This window comes from Populus alba, chromosome 3, assembly GCF_005239225.2.
Source record: "Populus alba chromosome 3, ASM523922v2, whole genome shotgun sequence".
In the NCBI taxonomy this organism is placed as follows: domain Eukaryota; kingdom Viridiplantae; phylum Streptophyta; class Magnoliopsida; order Malpighiales; family Salicaceae; genus Populus; species Populus alba.
The window spans coordinates 10,060,905-10,076,759 of NC_133286.1; the positions used below are offsets into that span (position 1 = coordinate 10,060,905).

The 15,855-nt window shown below is 29.7% G+C and overlaps 1 protein-coding gene across 2 annotated transcripts; it reads left to right on the forward strand.

The window, feature by feature from the left end:
• The first annotated feature begins 9,099 nt into the window (after positions 1-9,099).
• Positions 9,100-10,598, forward strand: LOC118038084 (RNA-binding protein involved in heterochromatin assembly dri1). 2 transcript variants are annotated; one of them, XM_035044378.2, is made up of 4 exons: positions 9,100-9,229; positions 9,387-9,756; positions 10,134-10,245; positions 10,330-10,598. In XM_035044378.2, exons 2-3 carry the CDS (start codon positions 9,392-9,394, stop codon positions 10,222-10,224), a joined length of 456 nt encoding a protein of 151 aa, XP_034900269.1. In that variant the 5' UTR covers positions 9,100-9,229; positions 9,387-9,391; the 3' UTR covers positions 10,225-10,245; positions 10,330-10,598. The 2 variants fall into 2 exon arrangements, with proteins under 2 accessions (XP_034900269.1, XP_034900268.1); XM_035044377.2 differs by having other exon boundaries at positions 10,347-10,598.
• Positions 10,599-15,855: the final 5,257 nt, after the last annotated feature.

The window sequence follows — 15,855 nt, forward strand, 5'->3', positions numbered from 1 at the left end:
ATTATGATTACTATTCATAGCCAAAAAATACCAATTAGGTTACTCTAAATCGAAAATCCATTGTTTAGATTATAGAACCTTGTGTCATGAACATGTTAATAAAATTGAATATATAGATCTTCAAATTATTATCCAAAAAGGTGTGAGTTTTTCAAGTCTTACTATTTTTTTTCTAGAAAATCACACACCAACACAATATGTTTCTTTTAATTTATCAAAGATAGTAAGATTAATTAAATGTGTTTTTTTCCTTCCAGGGAATCAAAGTTTTTAAAAAGGAGGGGGCGATCATAAAATAATTAGAAGAAGAAAATACTAAGAGTTTAAGGATTTAAAAAACCTAGCTTTAATACCATGTTTTCAATAGGAATAAAATACTCTTCATACCATGTTTCAATAGGAATAAAAGTACTCTTCTGATGTTCTTATTTAGAGAATATAAAGAAGCAAAAATATTTATACAATACTAGATAAGATAATTTAGAAAACTAATCATATAGGAAATCAAGAACCTATTAGTCAAAAAATTAACTTTAAATCTATGTGCATGAAATAAAAATATTTCAAAAAATATACCTAGTCTTGCTTCAACTTTTTAGAGCATGAAAAATAAGCATAAGTAGCTTGATACATAACCCAAAACATATGTGAACATGATGCCTAAAAAAAAAAGCAAGGCTTTCACTAAAAATACAAGACAACGTCAAAAACTTCAAAACGTTTTGTCAAACTTAAATACTTTGAGGGGAAGAAGAGAATGATTTAATGGTTATGTCATTGTCATATAGGACATGGTTTGTTTTGTTTTTTTAAACAAATTGTTTTCAGGTTTATTTGAAAAACATTTGATATTTTTAGTTTTCAATTTGTTGTTTGTGAACTAACAAAGAGTCACTATGCTTCATTTCTAGAAAGTTCGACTAAAAGCCCATATCTATTTATAATTATACATTATGATATATGAGGTCCGTCTAAAGTCACTATAACTTGAAGTGGATCACATTAGTTTGTTACCATTATTAATGAAATATAATGTTACCATTTTGATGACTATACCAAGATGGCTCGAGTGAGCCTGATGAAATCTAAAAGTTATGTGAACATGTTATTTTAATAGTTTCATAAAATAGTTGAGTCTTAGAACAAGGCACAAGTTTAGGTTTTTTATAGTTATAATGCGGGAGAATATCATAGTTTTGAACTTCAACAATATTTGAAAGCACATGGAACTATTTATCAAAATACTTGTTCTAATTATGATATTTCAGACCTAAACTTGGATTCTAGAAGTAACAATTCACAAACTAGAAGGATAATAAGAAAAAATGAATTGAATTTGAGTGATATAATTTTGGACTAAAGTGGTTATGAACACCTAAACACTAAAGATATAACTACAACAAATAGTTTGTTCAAGTTAGAGTCTTTTACAATTGACATACCAAACTAATCATTTGTTAAAGATGTCACTGACTTGGTATTTGAATCAATTCAAACATTACTAAATTGTCACATTAGAGATATTTCTAAACCCACATATAAGCCCTAACGTTTTAGTAAATTCATATATCTTATTAGTTATTATGTATCTAAACATTACTTTTTATAATTAAATCTTTTATTCTTAATTCAATTATCTACTGTATTCATTCCTAATAATGTATAAGAAGCCTTAGTTGATCCAATGTGGAAAACAGTTATGAACGAAAAGATAAAATCCTTATAAAAAAAAATGGAACGTATAAACTCATTTATCCTCAAACAAGAAAGAAACCAATTGGATGTCATTGGATTTGCACAATAAAGTACAAGCCCAATGGCATAATTGAATGCTTTAAAGTAAGATTGGTGGAAAAAGGAAACTCTCAAACCTATAGGATCGACCATATCGAGTAAATTGTACATGCAGCCAAAATTAACACAATTTAAGTCTTATTATCTTTATTTGCAAATTTAAATTGGTCATTACAATAATTCAATGTGAAGAATGTTATTTTATATGGTGAATTATTCAAAAAAGTTAACATGGATCTTCGACTAGGATGCATAATACCTACAAGGCATAATCAAAAGGTGTATGGGTTGAAGAAATCATTGTATAGATTGAAATAATCTATAATAGCATGGTTTGAAAGGTTCATAAAATCTATGGTAGCTTTTGCCTACCATAAAAGCAATTTAAATCTTGTATTATTCTTGAAAAAAAAAAAAGATAGGGTAAAATTATTGCATTCTTTATATATATAAATGATATGGTGGTTATGGAAAATGATGATGAATAAAGGAAAGCCCTATAAGTTACTTGTCAATATATATTAACATGAAAGATCTAGGTCCTTTGGAATGTTTTCTTAAAATCAAAATGTTTGGATCTTATAAAAAACCTCGTTATGTATCTAAAAAGAAAATACACTTGAGATCTTTTACAAAATACTAATATATTAGCATGTGAACCAATTGAAACACTAGTAAAAAAAGGTTTGAAGTTATATGTTGAGTCCAATCTGATACTGACTGATAAAGAAAGATACCCAAAACTTGTAAGGAGATTGATGTACTTAGCTCACATGAGATCAAATTTGACTTGTGCATTGAGTATTGTTAGTCACTTTATGCCTAATTTGGGAGAGCAATATATGAATGCAATTATATGTGTGTTGCGATATTTAAAGGTTGCACCTAAGAGAAAATTTTGTTCACTAAAAATACAGATTGTAAAAGCATGGATGCATTTACTAATATATTGACTATGCTAAAGTGGTAAATGATAGTGGTTTACTTCACAAATAGTAATTTTGTTACAGGAGAAGTATGAAATATAGTGTTATTGCTCGCTCAAGTATAAAAATTGAATTAAAAGATAACTTTTGGACATTGTGAAGCATTGTGATTAAGACTTTTATTACAAGATTTGAGTTATTCATTGACACAATCGATTTAGATATATTGTGATAATAGAACAACAAGCATGTACAAAACATGTATATATTATAAGAAGAAGTTGAATAAAAAAAATTATGAAGTTGTCTATGACAAGATATGATGATCAATTGATCTATATTATAATCAAAGTAATTTCAAGTTGAGTGTTATTAAAGTTTTAAAATAAGTTGGGCATGTATAATATTTATGCATCCATTTAAGAAGGAGTGTTAAGATTTTTTTCATTTCTTGTAAAGTGAGTTATAGTTAATTCTTTGTTTATTAGGTTCATGATTTCATATATAATTAGTTTTCAAGGTTAGTATTGTATATATATAGTGTTTCTTCCTTATTCTGTATATAAAAAATCAAATAATTATTTTCTTTTTATAGAAAACAACATTAATGAAAAAAATAATGAAACTAAAGTGTAAAATTATAGTCAACATGAAAGATTAAGCAAGAGCACCACCTCCCATGCTACATTTGCTATATCCACCGATAAGTGGATCTAAAGGAACAGCCGAAAATATAATGTAGAATTTAACTTTAATTAGCATAAGCAAAGATCGAAAATTGTTTGGTTTTTATATATATTTCTAAGAGCTGGTTAGCTCCACAGTCGTGCTGATTACATGTCTAAAAAAGAAAATAAATATGAGCAAAAATCAACTAAAATGAAATCCAATAAAAGGGAAGAAAAAATAATTAAAGAAAAAGTAGTATATTCTTTTCCTTTTTTACCAAAACACACGCGCACACAACTATACAAAGGAAAGAAAAAGAAAGGGAGGAGAGCTTAGGGAGCTAGTGACAAAGAAAGAAAAGGCAGAATATTATTATTATTATTGAGGAAAGGAAAGAGTTGGTCGTGGTCATGCATGGGTGAGATTCCCAAGGTAGAGAATCGAATCAGCACCATTTCTCTTTGCTCTTGTTGGCTCTTCTTTATAGTTTGCCCCTCTCCGTCTCCCCTTTACTCTTCTCCAAGAGAATGGAGGACAGACATCCTAAGCATTTTGATATGTTGTACTCTATGCATGTTGTTTTTTAGAGGGTAATAAAGAGATTAAAGGGGTTTTTAATTGGAAGAGCAGCCGCAGAAAAGAAAAGGAAAAAACAAAGAAAAGCAAAAGGTGGTCAAAATGAAACCTCTCCTCGATAACTTGTTATTCCATCATTTCCAGCCTTCAACTATCTTTATTGAAACTCACCAGTTGCCTTTCTCTTTTTCTTATTTTGTTTTTCTAATATGGAAGTATTTTACGTATATGTTTTCAAAACACCCCTTCTATACATATGGTTCGATTAATTAAACCCAATGAAAAAGAAATTAAATATATGTGAAAGTGTTGGAGCTAGAAAAGCATGTTAGACAGGTCTGATTATAAGAAAAAAAACCAGAGAGAAGAGACGTCAAGGAAATACATGTAGCTGCCTTCTAGTTAGACAGTAATCTTCCATATACATAATTCAAAGAAAGCAATATGAAGTATGAGAAAAAAGGGGAATATTCAACTTCGTAAAGCAACAACAATTTACCAAGCCATCGCCTCCCCCAAAAAAATTGCTGATTCTCGAAGTAAAATACTGATGGAGACATGACGCATCATGGAAATAATTGAGATAAGAAGTGGGCCTTCCTAAAGTTTATAATACCAAGAATACTTATTACATGTCTACCAAGATGTGCTAATTAGGATTCTTTTTTGGTTTTCTTGCTAGTTCGAGAGATCTCCCATCGAGCCATTTTAGCTGCGAATACAAACTTTGAAAACATGCTCTAGTGATTTCAGGGTCCCCAGTGCTGTGGTCAAAGGGGCCTTTCTAGGGTTCGTGGTTCACTTGATTAATTAATTACATTTTTGGAATAGGGCTAGCTGTTGTGCTTATAGGCTGACAATATCTTCTGTTTGCTTTATATGGGACCCAGATCGAATCGCTGGTCTAACTTACATGGAATGAATGTGACCATCTAAAGCTCAACTTGGTTCAACTTGGTTCGGTTTGACTGATTACAAATTCCCCACTAGCTAGGCATACATGCAACTTTCTCCTAAGAATTCTTTGGAAAAAAGCATATGTAGTAATCATGACCAGAGAACTCCTTGGCATGCATCTCACAATGATATTCTTCAAAACTAAAACTAAAACTAAAATGAAGCCTGCATGCACTTCTTATATCAACCCTTTAAAAATTACTTTTTACATCCTCCTCAGTTAACATTACTTATCAGAAATATTAAAAGATAAAAATTCTCTTGTATATTAATAAAAATAAATTACCAAAAAATATCTTATAGAGTAAGCTCGTGAAAATTTTACATACCAACTTTCCATAGTTGTCCTTGGATATTAATAACCTATCATTGTGCTCTTGTAATTCTACATCTCTATCTATCTAACTATATATATAATTGTTTGTGCCATGTTGCGTGTTCGATTAATTTTTTGTTAACATGAAAAAGTATTTAGGTGTCGTTAATATACTTTCTAGAAAACAAATTAAATTATATGGAGGTTGATCACATTTGACATAGTCAACTTTATAGGTCTAAAAACAACTTGAACAACTGATAAAAATATAGGTTGACTAAAAAAATCAAGATGAATTTTTTTTTAATATTAAGATGACAATATATTGTATCTCTTTGGATTTACTCAGCTCGATTCAAATTCACTCGGATCAACTTGGGTTAACTTGCTTAATCTCTAACCTAGGTATGAGACCCTAATAATTCTGTAGAAAGCAAATAAAAAAAAAATCATTAAGCCCATTTCTTAATCAATCTAGTATTTAAGGATTAAATTGAAAAACAAATTTAGTTAGAAAAATAAATCGAGTTAACCTGTGAAAACTTAGTTATGAGATCAAGATAATCACATATAAATAAAATTAAAACAAATTAATTATGAAGCTTAATTCCAATCAACTCAATGTTAAAGGAAGAAAAAAAAACCAATTAAAAGGACACGAAAAAACCACCCTAGATAACTCAAGTTGACTGACCAAACTCGTGACCCCAGTCATGAGGCTAAGATAACTTTATAGAAACCATACCGAAATAAATTTTGAAGTCTAATTTCCAATCAACACAATATTGAAGAATGAAATTGAAAAAAAAAATCAATTAAAAAAAAACCAAAAAAAAACTCAGACCAACTTGGCTAACCTGCAAAACTTGCGATTTGAGTTATGAGACTGTGATAACCCCTATAAAAAGTAAATTAAAAAATATAAATTGAAATTCTCAATCAACACAATGTTAATTCGTGAAGTTAAGAAAAGAATCAATTAAAAAAGAAAAAAATAAATTGAGTCAACTCGTGTTAACCTTTCAAATCCGAGTTATAAGATTGGGATAACTACAAAAAAAAATCAAACAAGTTATGAAGTCTAATATCCATTAAACCCAACATTGAATGATGAAAAAAAAAAATTAAGGTCTAAATTATAAAAGGCCAAAGTATTTCATTGTTCGCTACAGTGATATGTCAAGGCTTTTTAGTAAATCTTAAGGATCAAACTGTAAAAGGCTAAAGCATTTCACTGTTTATCGCAATAGTGAAATACCAAGGTCTTATAGTATATGTTAATAATTATTATAAATGGGTGTGGTGTAAATCTAGTACTTCTATTTAAATGAAATTATAACTTAATACCTTTATTTTTATAAATAAATATTGTAGTTTATTAAATTATTTTTATTGTATGACGCTTTTAGTTTACTAACAAATATTCAAATGCATTTGAATCCTTTTTTGTCCCTTTGTCTCATCATCAATATAGTTTTATGGTGTTGCCTTGTCTAAAGGTACAAGACAATAATATCAAATACAAAAATCATTTTAAATAAAGATATTTTTTCCCAACAAAAAAAATTATATATACAGAATTTTTCGACATGTTTTTGTAGTTAAAAGAATTCTAATGAAAATCAAGAGTTTATGCATACATGTAATTAAATAATTGAGAACAATGTGTGTTAATAAATAAATAAAAAAGTTATAAAAAAATAACAAAAAATAAAACAGGAAAAATTAAGAGACATATGTAAATCAAGATATTTAATATCATAAGATGGGACAATAATCTCACAAGATCAACCATTTTGATGGTTGGAATCCGCATCAATGATATTTTTCTCTCTTTATGCTGGAATTCAGCAACCACTCTCTTTCCTCTCTTAAACTATGGACTAAAAATATCATAAAAGAACTTTTTCACCAAAATTGAATTGAAAACATATTGAGTTACCAAATATATTTTTTTAAGTATGAGAACTAAATTAAACTTTTTGTGTGAATTTTGAAACCATCATCTATTTATGGCATCTTTTCTACTTTGGTCCCTTATCTTTCAATTCCATCCGTAGCCAACAAATTTAATTTAATTGCCCTTGGATTTTGGCCCAAAAAGGATGCAATCACACCAAAAAAATATTTTTGAGGATGAAATTGAGAAAAAAATTGAACAATAGGTCCATAATGAAATGTGAGAGGATGAACAATGAATTTATGTTATAGGGAAACACCCACATGTTTTAGTTTTTTTTATTTAATATATATATATCACCAATTTCCAAGGAACCACATCCAATGCAACCTACAATCATCATCGTTCGCCCTCAACCTTGAGTTTCCATCATTCGCTCTCGATCAACAACCATCATTATTCATTCTTAACTTTTAGCCACCATTGTTTGTGTTTGACCCAAGCCACCATCATTCACCTTTTACCTTTGATCCATAACCACCGCCCTTGAATTTTTTTTTTTTTTTGCCTTAATTTGCTCAAAATTATTTCAACAATATTGTTACAAAATTGGTTAGTCATATTGTTGTTGAATTTTTTTTTTGTTTATGATGTTTATAATAATGGTGGCCAAGTAGGTTTTGTTTGGTTTTTTTGTTTGACAGTGCTTGTTATGACTATAATGGTGGTGGGATAAATTTGGAAAGCATAACGGTAGTAAAGGTTCAATTTAGTAGAGGAGATGTCAATTATGGTGAATATTTGTTCCTCTTTAAAGGATAGTTTATTTTAATTTCAGTCTTTTTCCTTGAATTTCCGGGATTTGCACAATTGGGTGAAAGGAGCTAAAGTTTTTTTGGGCATGAGAAAAGCTACAACTTGAAACCTTGGAGTTATTGCATCTAATTTTATAGATAAATTAAAGCATAATTTATAAAATTAATATGCAATATTATGGAATGTGTTGTAATATAGAAAATATTTTATTTTTCCTTTATAGATTTATTTTGTATAGTATGCTGCTCAATATTACATTTATATTGTCCTAGTCATATAAATAGAAGAGGTTGCTACTTGATTATGCAAGCCTCCTAATTAACACAAACATTGCGTTAACTTACAAAATGTTCCCGCTATCAAACTACACATTGTTTTTAATAATTTTGCCTTTTAGTTATAGGGGAAAATTGAGTTAAGAAAAAGAGTCATAACACATGCTAAATGATAAATCTATAGCATTTTTAATGTTGTTTTACAGTGAATAAAGGAAACAAAATTAAAATATAGAATATAAATTAATCATATAAGAGAAGGATGTAAAGTATAATTTAAGGAAAATTAATATGTAAAGTGTTCTATACTTAAACTAACCTTATGATATTTTTAGTAATTTTCTCAAACTAAAATTAATATGTTTTCATCAAATACACACAAAAAAAGGATCTTTATTACTTTTTTACTTTATCTTTTTGTAGAAGTAGTTTGCATAGAGGCTAATTAAACATTTTAGTAACTAAATGCTGATTCATGGAATTAGTGAATGAAATTCTTAAGATAGTGATTAGATTAATTACCTCATGATTGAATGTGAAAATGAATATGAACTAGATGGGCGATGGTGTACGGGCAACAAATGATGAATGTGTCTATTTGTGCATGTACTTCTCAAATTTCACGTCAAGAAACCCTAGCTAAAAGAAAGCAATAGCTGGCCAAAGTGAATGTTCCAAGTTACAAAAGAAAAAAAAAAAAAAAAAATCCAATCCAGTCTTCGGAATCGTGGCTGGAATTTTCCCTTTATCTCTTTTCCTACTTTAGATTTTTGTTGTTTTCCATTTATCGAAGTTTTTGCAACACGAAAAAGTACGTGAACACTAGCACACTCCTCTATTTATTCCCCTTTTTCTGAGGCCTGAGCATGTATATAATCACCCCCATGCCACACATCCTTCCATCAACATTTGCCTTTGATCTTCTACCTTGAGAGATCTTTGAGACCTTTTTGCTACTCTTCTCTCAGTTAGCTCTTAGTCTTCTCAAATCATTTCAAAGGTTTGTAACTCTCATCGCTATTTCCTTAATTAATCTTCTATATATAGCTGGCTGCTGATACCTGGCCTATAGGTTTTGAATTTTAATGCAATGATTTTTAATTCTATATAGCTGTAATATAATCATTAACAATGCCATTTTATCTTGATGCATGCAGCAAAGATGAGCAGGCCAGGAGACTGGAACTGCAGGTCATGCCAACACCTCAACTTTCAGAGGCGTGACTCGTGCCAGCGCTGTGGGGACCCCCGGACCGGAGGTGATTTTGGAGGTTTTGGTGGGCGGGGTGGGTCAGCATTTGGGTTTACCGGCTCGGATGTTCGCCCCGGTGACTGGTACTGCACCGCCGGAAACTGTGGGGCCCACAACTTTGCTAGCCGCTCTAGTTGCTTCAAATGCGGAGTGTACAAGGAAACTGATTCATCCGGGGGCTTTGATTCCGACTTCTCTCGCTCTAGAGGTTTTGGGGGCAGCACTGGAGGCGGCAATCGATCTGGTTGGAAATCCGGGGACTGGATTTGCACTAGGTATCACATTTTCATATTATTAATTATATAACATGATAATTAATTAAATTGACGCACGTAGCATGATCTTGCCTTGAGAAAAACAAAAGAAACTTAAATATATGAATGAGACTGGCTTTATGTATTAATACAGTCACTAATTACTCTACACAATGAATCTTACAAGCTCTTCGTATTCAACTCCTCATTTTTTGACTGCTTTTTTCTTCCTTTCTTTTCTGCAAAAAGGAGATAGATGCTTTATAAAATATCTATCTCACTCTTTCTCTAGCTGGAGGTGTGCATAAAACAAAATGCAAGCTCAACCTATTCATAAAGTAATAAAAAACAATATTGTTAATGTTTTAATTATTCGTATGTAATTATTCACGGGGCAGGTGGGGATGCAACGAGCATAACTTTGCTAGCAGAATGGAGTGCTTCAAGTGCAATGCCCCAAGAGACCTCAGCAACACAACTTCATACTAGATATAATTTCCCCATTTCCGGGTATGAAATTAATGTTATCTTTAACTTATTTATGGCTTTCAAAATGATATTAATTGCGTTTGGCCTCTCACAATTAATATATAGTATGATTTTTCTTGCAGGGACTCCAGCAACGAAGAAAGACTACATTATTAAAAAAATATCACTATTTTCCTTTTCTTCTTTATTTCTTTTTGCACTGGCTAGGGTCTTGATGTGATGAAACATGGTTTGAAAACCATGTTTACTGCTTTAAGCTATATATAAACCCTTGGCATTTTGTCAGGCTTCCCGCAGGAAGTATCATTGTATTTGTGGGCTTTTGATATATTATATTCATTATTGATCTACTGCCCATTTCCCCTTTTGTTTTAGAGACTGCTTTCTTTATTGTATTGTGCATGGTTTTCTTAAAAGAAGATGATTCTCCTGCTTATATATTTCTTTTCTATTACTTGGAATGATTTGCCATCAAACTTTATAGATCCCTATCGCTTTCCACTTATATATATGTGTACGTATGTGTCTATATAGATGCAGCTGGCTGGTTTCACGTACGGAATGGTCCAAAATATAATCTACAAACTTAACTAAGGAGTTCTTTGAAACGGAAATCAAAAGTAAGATGCAATACAGTAAGAAAGAAATCATTTGAAAGATCGCGGAGGGGAGTAATAATTCTTGAGGTATGAACACCGAGCACAAGTTTGTTCATCCGCCTGCCATTTGCAATTTGAAAAAAATAAAAATAAAATTGATGAACACCCTCATTCCTTTTCGCGGCATGATGGAAGAAAAAAAGAAGGAGATTTCTTGTCATAATTAGCATCGAATGATGGATGTTTGAAGGATTGTTCGGAATTTAGAGATGTCAAAATAGAACTTGGAATTTTAAGAGTTCGGCATAAAACTTTTGATAAACTTCGTGAAAAAAAAAAAAAAAAGGAAAGAAAGAAACATCGGATTCCCTTCATTGACCTGCACTTAGATCTTCAAAAAAAGTAGCTATGCAATCATCAATGCCTCTAGCACTACGGCATTAGGCTTTAGGAGAGATTCTTGTCTTCCTTTTAAGCTAGCTTTATGTTTGATATTTTCCCTGTATTATATGTTGGAAAATGTTTTGTATGACCCCATGGATCGACGCACACATGATCTTGCTGACTAGGAGTGTTATTTTTTTTTATTTTTTTTCATCCATATCAAATTAAATAATGCAAAGTTAACCCAATTAAATCATAATACAAATCTCAAAGAAGACCCACATGAGAGTCATTAAAGGAACTAGAAGATATATCAAAAAAGCTACTAGTTAAACCATAATTGACTAGTCAATCTATCACTGAATTTAATTCCTTATAGATATGGAACACCTGTACCTCCTATTTTTTTGCTCAAGTGAAAATCTGGACGAGTCAAAACGGTTTTCCAACAAAATCAATTATGATGCGACAATAATTGAACATGATCCATCATGAGCATTTATTTTTCCGAGTTATTTTAAGATTTATTACATGGTTAGGTTATAATTTTATTTTATTTTTTCTTAATGGGAGTTAGAATTTTGTTTGGATATTTATTTTTCCTAGTTATTTTTAAAAATTATTATCTAGTTAGGGTAGAAAGTTTTTATTTGTTTTTTTTTTTTCTAATTAGGAGTTAGAGTTTTGTTTGGTTTTGGTTTTTTCTAGATAGGTTAAGAGAACAAGTTATTCTCAAACAAGGCAACCTAATTCTGTTCATTTTTTTTATTATTATTATGGACCATGACAAAATGAAGCTCAAAAAAAAATCTAGACGTGTTAACAAGGTTTTGTTACAAAATTGACCATATATAACATGATCAATCAAATGCAATTTTATTGTATTTATTTATTTTTCTAGTTATTTAAAATTCATTTCCAGTTAGGTTATAAAGTTTTAATTTTTTTTTTTATTAAGAGTTTGAGTATTGTCTAGTTTTGGTTTTTCTGATTAGGTTCATAGGTTAATTTTAAGCTTTTTTTTTATAAATAGTTATGTATTATTTAGAGTAATCAAAATTTAGAAAATAAAGACTTTTCAAAATACATTATAGTTTTTTTAATAGTTTAGAGTGGTAATCTTAGATAGTGTTTGTTTATCGTCTCAAAATAAAAAAGACAAATATAATAGGGATAGATTTATTTTGAAATGATACAAATTCATTTTAAAATTATTTTAAAGTTAAATTTATTTAATATCTTTATTTTAGTATTTTCAATCTTTTCTGAATATTAAAAAATGATTTTAGGATCTTTCCATGTTTTCTTTTATTTATCTACCTATTGAGCAGCATAAAATTGAGAGATTCAAGGATGGTCTTAGGCAAGAATTATAGATAGGGTTGATTGTTTTGCCCTTTCAAATAGGTTAAGATTTAGTTGAGACTGCCTTGTCCTTGAAACTGTGATCAATAGGGGAAATACATAATTGGAAAAAAGAAAGGAACCTATGTTTTCTTTAGGGAGACCTCCCCTCCTGGAGAAAGGAAAAGGAGAAAAATTTAATTAGCTCAAGAAAAGAGATGGAGATTGGGGATTAGAAAGCACATTTGGTGAATCTCATTAGAGCTCTTAGGGAGCATATCCTAAGGATGAATAGTAAGGTCAGAGGATCGTTACTTGCCCTAGATGTGTTAAGTGCAAGCAAAAGTACCACCCATGAGATTGTCTAGCTTCCCCTAGACAATGTTAATTATATTTATAGGCAAGAGGGACACTGATAGAGGAAGCATCCATATTTGCAGTCCCTATGCTACCATTGTAGGGATATTGGGCACCATAAAAATGAGTGATTTTATAGGAATACTAAGCAGAGTTAGGGATAGAGACAATTGACTTAAAGTCAACAATAGTCAATGATTGTGAACAAGCAGGGTAAATTAACTTAGTTTGGGGCTAGTGTAAATAGAGAGAGGCCTGGAGGAAAAGGCAAGAGGACTCAAGGAAAAGTTTTTCAAATGACCCAAGAGGAGGTCAGAGTTGCTCCTAATGTAGATGCAGGTGCACTACTATTGAATTCACAATCTGTATATGCTCTAATTGAACTTGGTGTGACTCATTCCTTTGTATCTACGAGAATTGAAAATAAATTAAATGTACTACCTAATAAAAAGAAAAAAAGGTTAGTGATTAGTACACTTCTAGAGAAGATAGTAGATATAGATTAAGTATATATGAGGTTGCTAGTGATGATAAAATAATATGAGACGTGGATAAATTTGTTGCCCATAGAATTAAATGGCTTCGATATGATTTTAGGGATGGATTGGTTAAGTATCCATCAAGCTTAAATGGTTTTTTTTTACTACAATAGTGATTTTACAGGGGTTAGAAGGAATGCGGGTAGTGTTTAGGGGAGAAAGAAATATCGTGTCAAGTTGTAAGATTTTGGTGATGACTGTAAAGAAGTTATTGAGGAAAGGGAGTATGGCTTATTTAACCTATACTTTGGAGGTAGAGTTTCTGAAGGTTAATAGAACGAGTTCTTTTCAAGTAGAGTAAACTCATTAGGGTCATTATTTTTTTTTAAATTATAGATCAGGTTGAAAAAACAAAAACTTAAGAAAAAATCTAAACATGTTAACAAATTTTTCTAACAAAATCAACCATATATGACAATAATCGACCATTGATCGATCAAAATGCAATTTTATTGTATTTATTTTTTCTAGTTATTTAAAATTCATTTCCTAGTTAAGTTATAAAGTTTTAATTTGTTTTATTATTTTTATTTATTATTATTATTATATTATTATTATTATTAGGAGTTAGAATATTGTTTGGTTTTGGTTTTTTTTAAATAGATTCATAGGTAAATTTTAAGATTTTTATAAGCAATTATGTATTATTTGAAGAAATTAAATTTTATGAAATAAAGACCTTTCAAAATAAATCATAGTTTTTTTAATAGTTTAGAGTGATAATTTTAAAAAGTATCTGGTAATCATCTTAAAATAAAAGAGATAAATATAATACGAATGAATTTATTTTGAAAGATTAAAAATTTATTTTACAACTATTAAATTTATTTTACATCTTTTCTTATTTTAGTATTGTCAATCTTACTTTTTTTATTTTTCTTTTTTATGTTAGAACTTGAAGACTGAAGGTATAAGAATCCTAGTTTTATTTTTTCATTATACGTTATGTTAGAGGAGATACATCTATCTTCTAGGTATCGGCTACACTATTGAAAGTGACAACTGGCATCCAATAGTATATTCTATCGGGCCACGTTTAATATTGTATAGAAAACTACTAGTTACATGACCTGCGCAATGCCACAGGTTAATTTATTTTTACTTTAAAAAAAAACTAAGGTCTAAAAGTGTTTACGTCTTTCTATAAAGTTATACCCAAGAGTTTTGAGTTTGGCTGCAACACATGACCTAAAAGTAATATTTATAATATTAATAATAACATTAAACTTGCATGACTCAAGTTTAAGTCGATTTGAATGCAATACTGAACTCAATAGCCTGGATGAAGGTCTGTCTGCAAGGTCGTGTCATAAAAGTATAATAATCAAATAGATTAATTAAAAAGAAAAAAAATAAAGAAAAAAAAAACCAACAGGAAAAAAAAAAACTAACGAAGAAATTTTTTTTAAATTAACTGGGTTAACCCTTTAAACCAGGTTAACCCGTCAAATCTTAGATTCGTGTCGTGAAAGTTTGATAACTAAATAGAAAAAAAAAAAATTGATGGGTTATCCAGAATTAATTAGGCTAACCTGTGAAACCAAGTTAATCCATCAAACTATGGGATCCGTGTCATGAAAGTTTGATAACTAAATATAAATAAATTTAACATTAACAAACTAAATTAAACGAAAAAATTAACTAAAAAAAAAAAAAAAACAAACAAACAAAAGGCATCAACTTTTTCAATGTGGTCTGCATTGCGCAGTCCACAGTAAAAGGCATAAAAACGAAAAAAAAAAAAAGCAAAAAAAAAAAAACAAAACTAAAGGCATCAAACGATAACTAAATAGAAAAAAAAATAATATTAATGAACTAAATTAAATAAAAAAAATATTAATTAAAAAGAAAAAATAAAGAAAAAAACATATAAGAAGAAAAAAACTAATGAAGAAAGAGAAAAAAAAATCTTAATTAACTATGAATCAACTGGGTTAACCCATCAAATCTGGGATCCGTATCATAAAAATTTGATAATTAAATAAAAAAAAATTAATATTAAAAAAGTTAAATAAAAAAATAATTAAAAAAAAAAAACAAACAAAAAAATAAAGGCATCAGCTTTTTCACTGTAGATTGCACTGTGCAGTCCACAATAAAAAGACTGAAATAGAAAAAGAAAAAGAAAAAAAAACAAAGGCACACGCCACGGGTAATTTTTCTTTTCTTGCATAAAAAATATCAAAAAAGGCTAAGATCTAATAGTGTTAGGTTTTTCTGCAAAGATATACCCAAAAGCCTTGGTTTAGCTGCAACGCTTGACCTAAGAGTAATATTTATAATGTTAATAATAATATTAAACTTACATGACTCAAGTTTAAGTGAATATGACTGCAACACCAGACCAATAGCCTTGGATGTGGGTCTGGCTGCAAGGTTGTGTCATAAAAGTGTGATAATTAAATAGA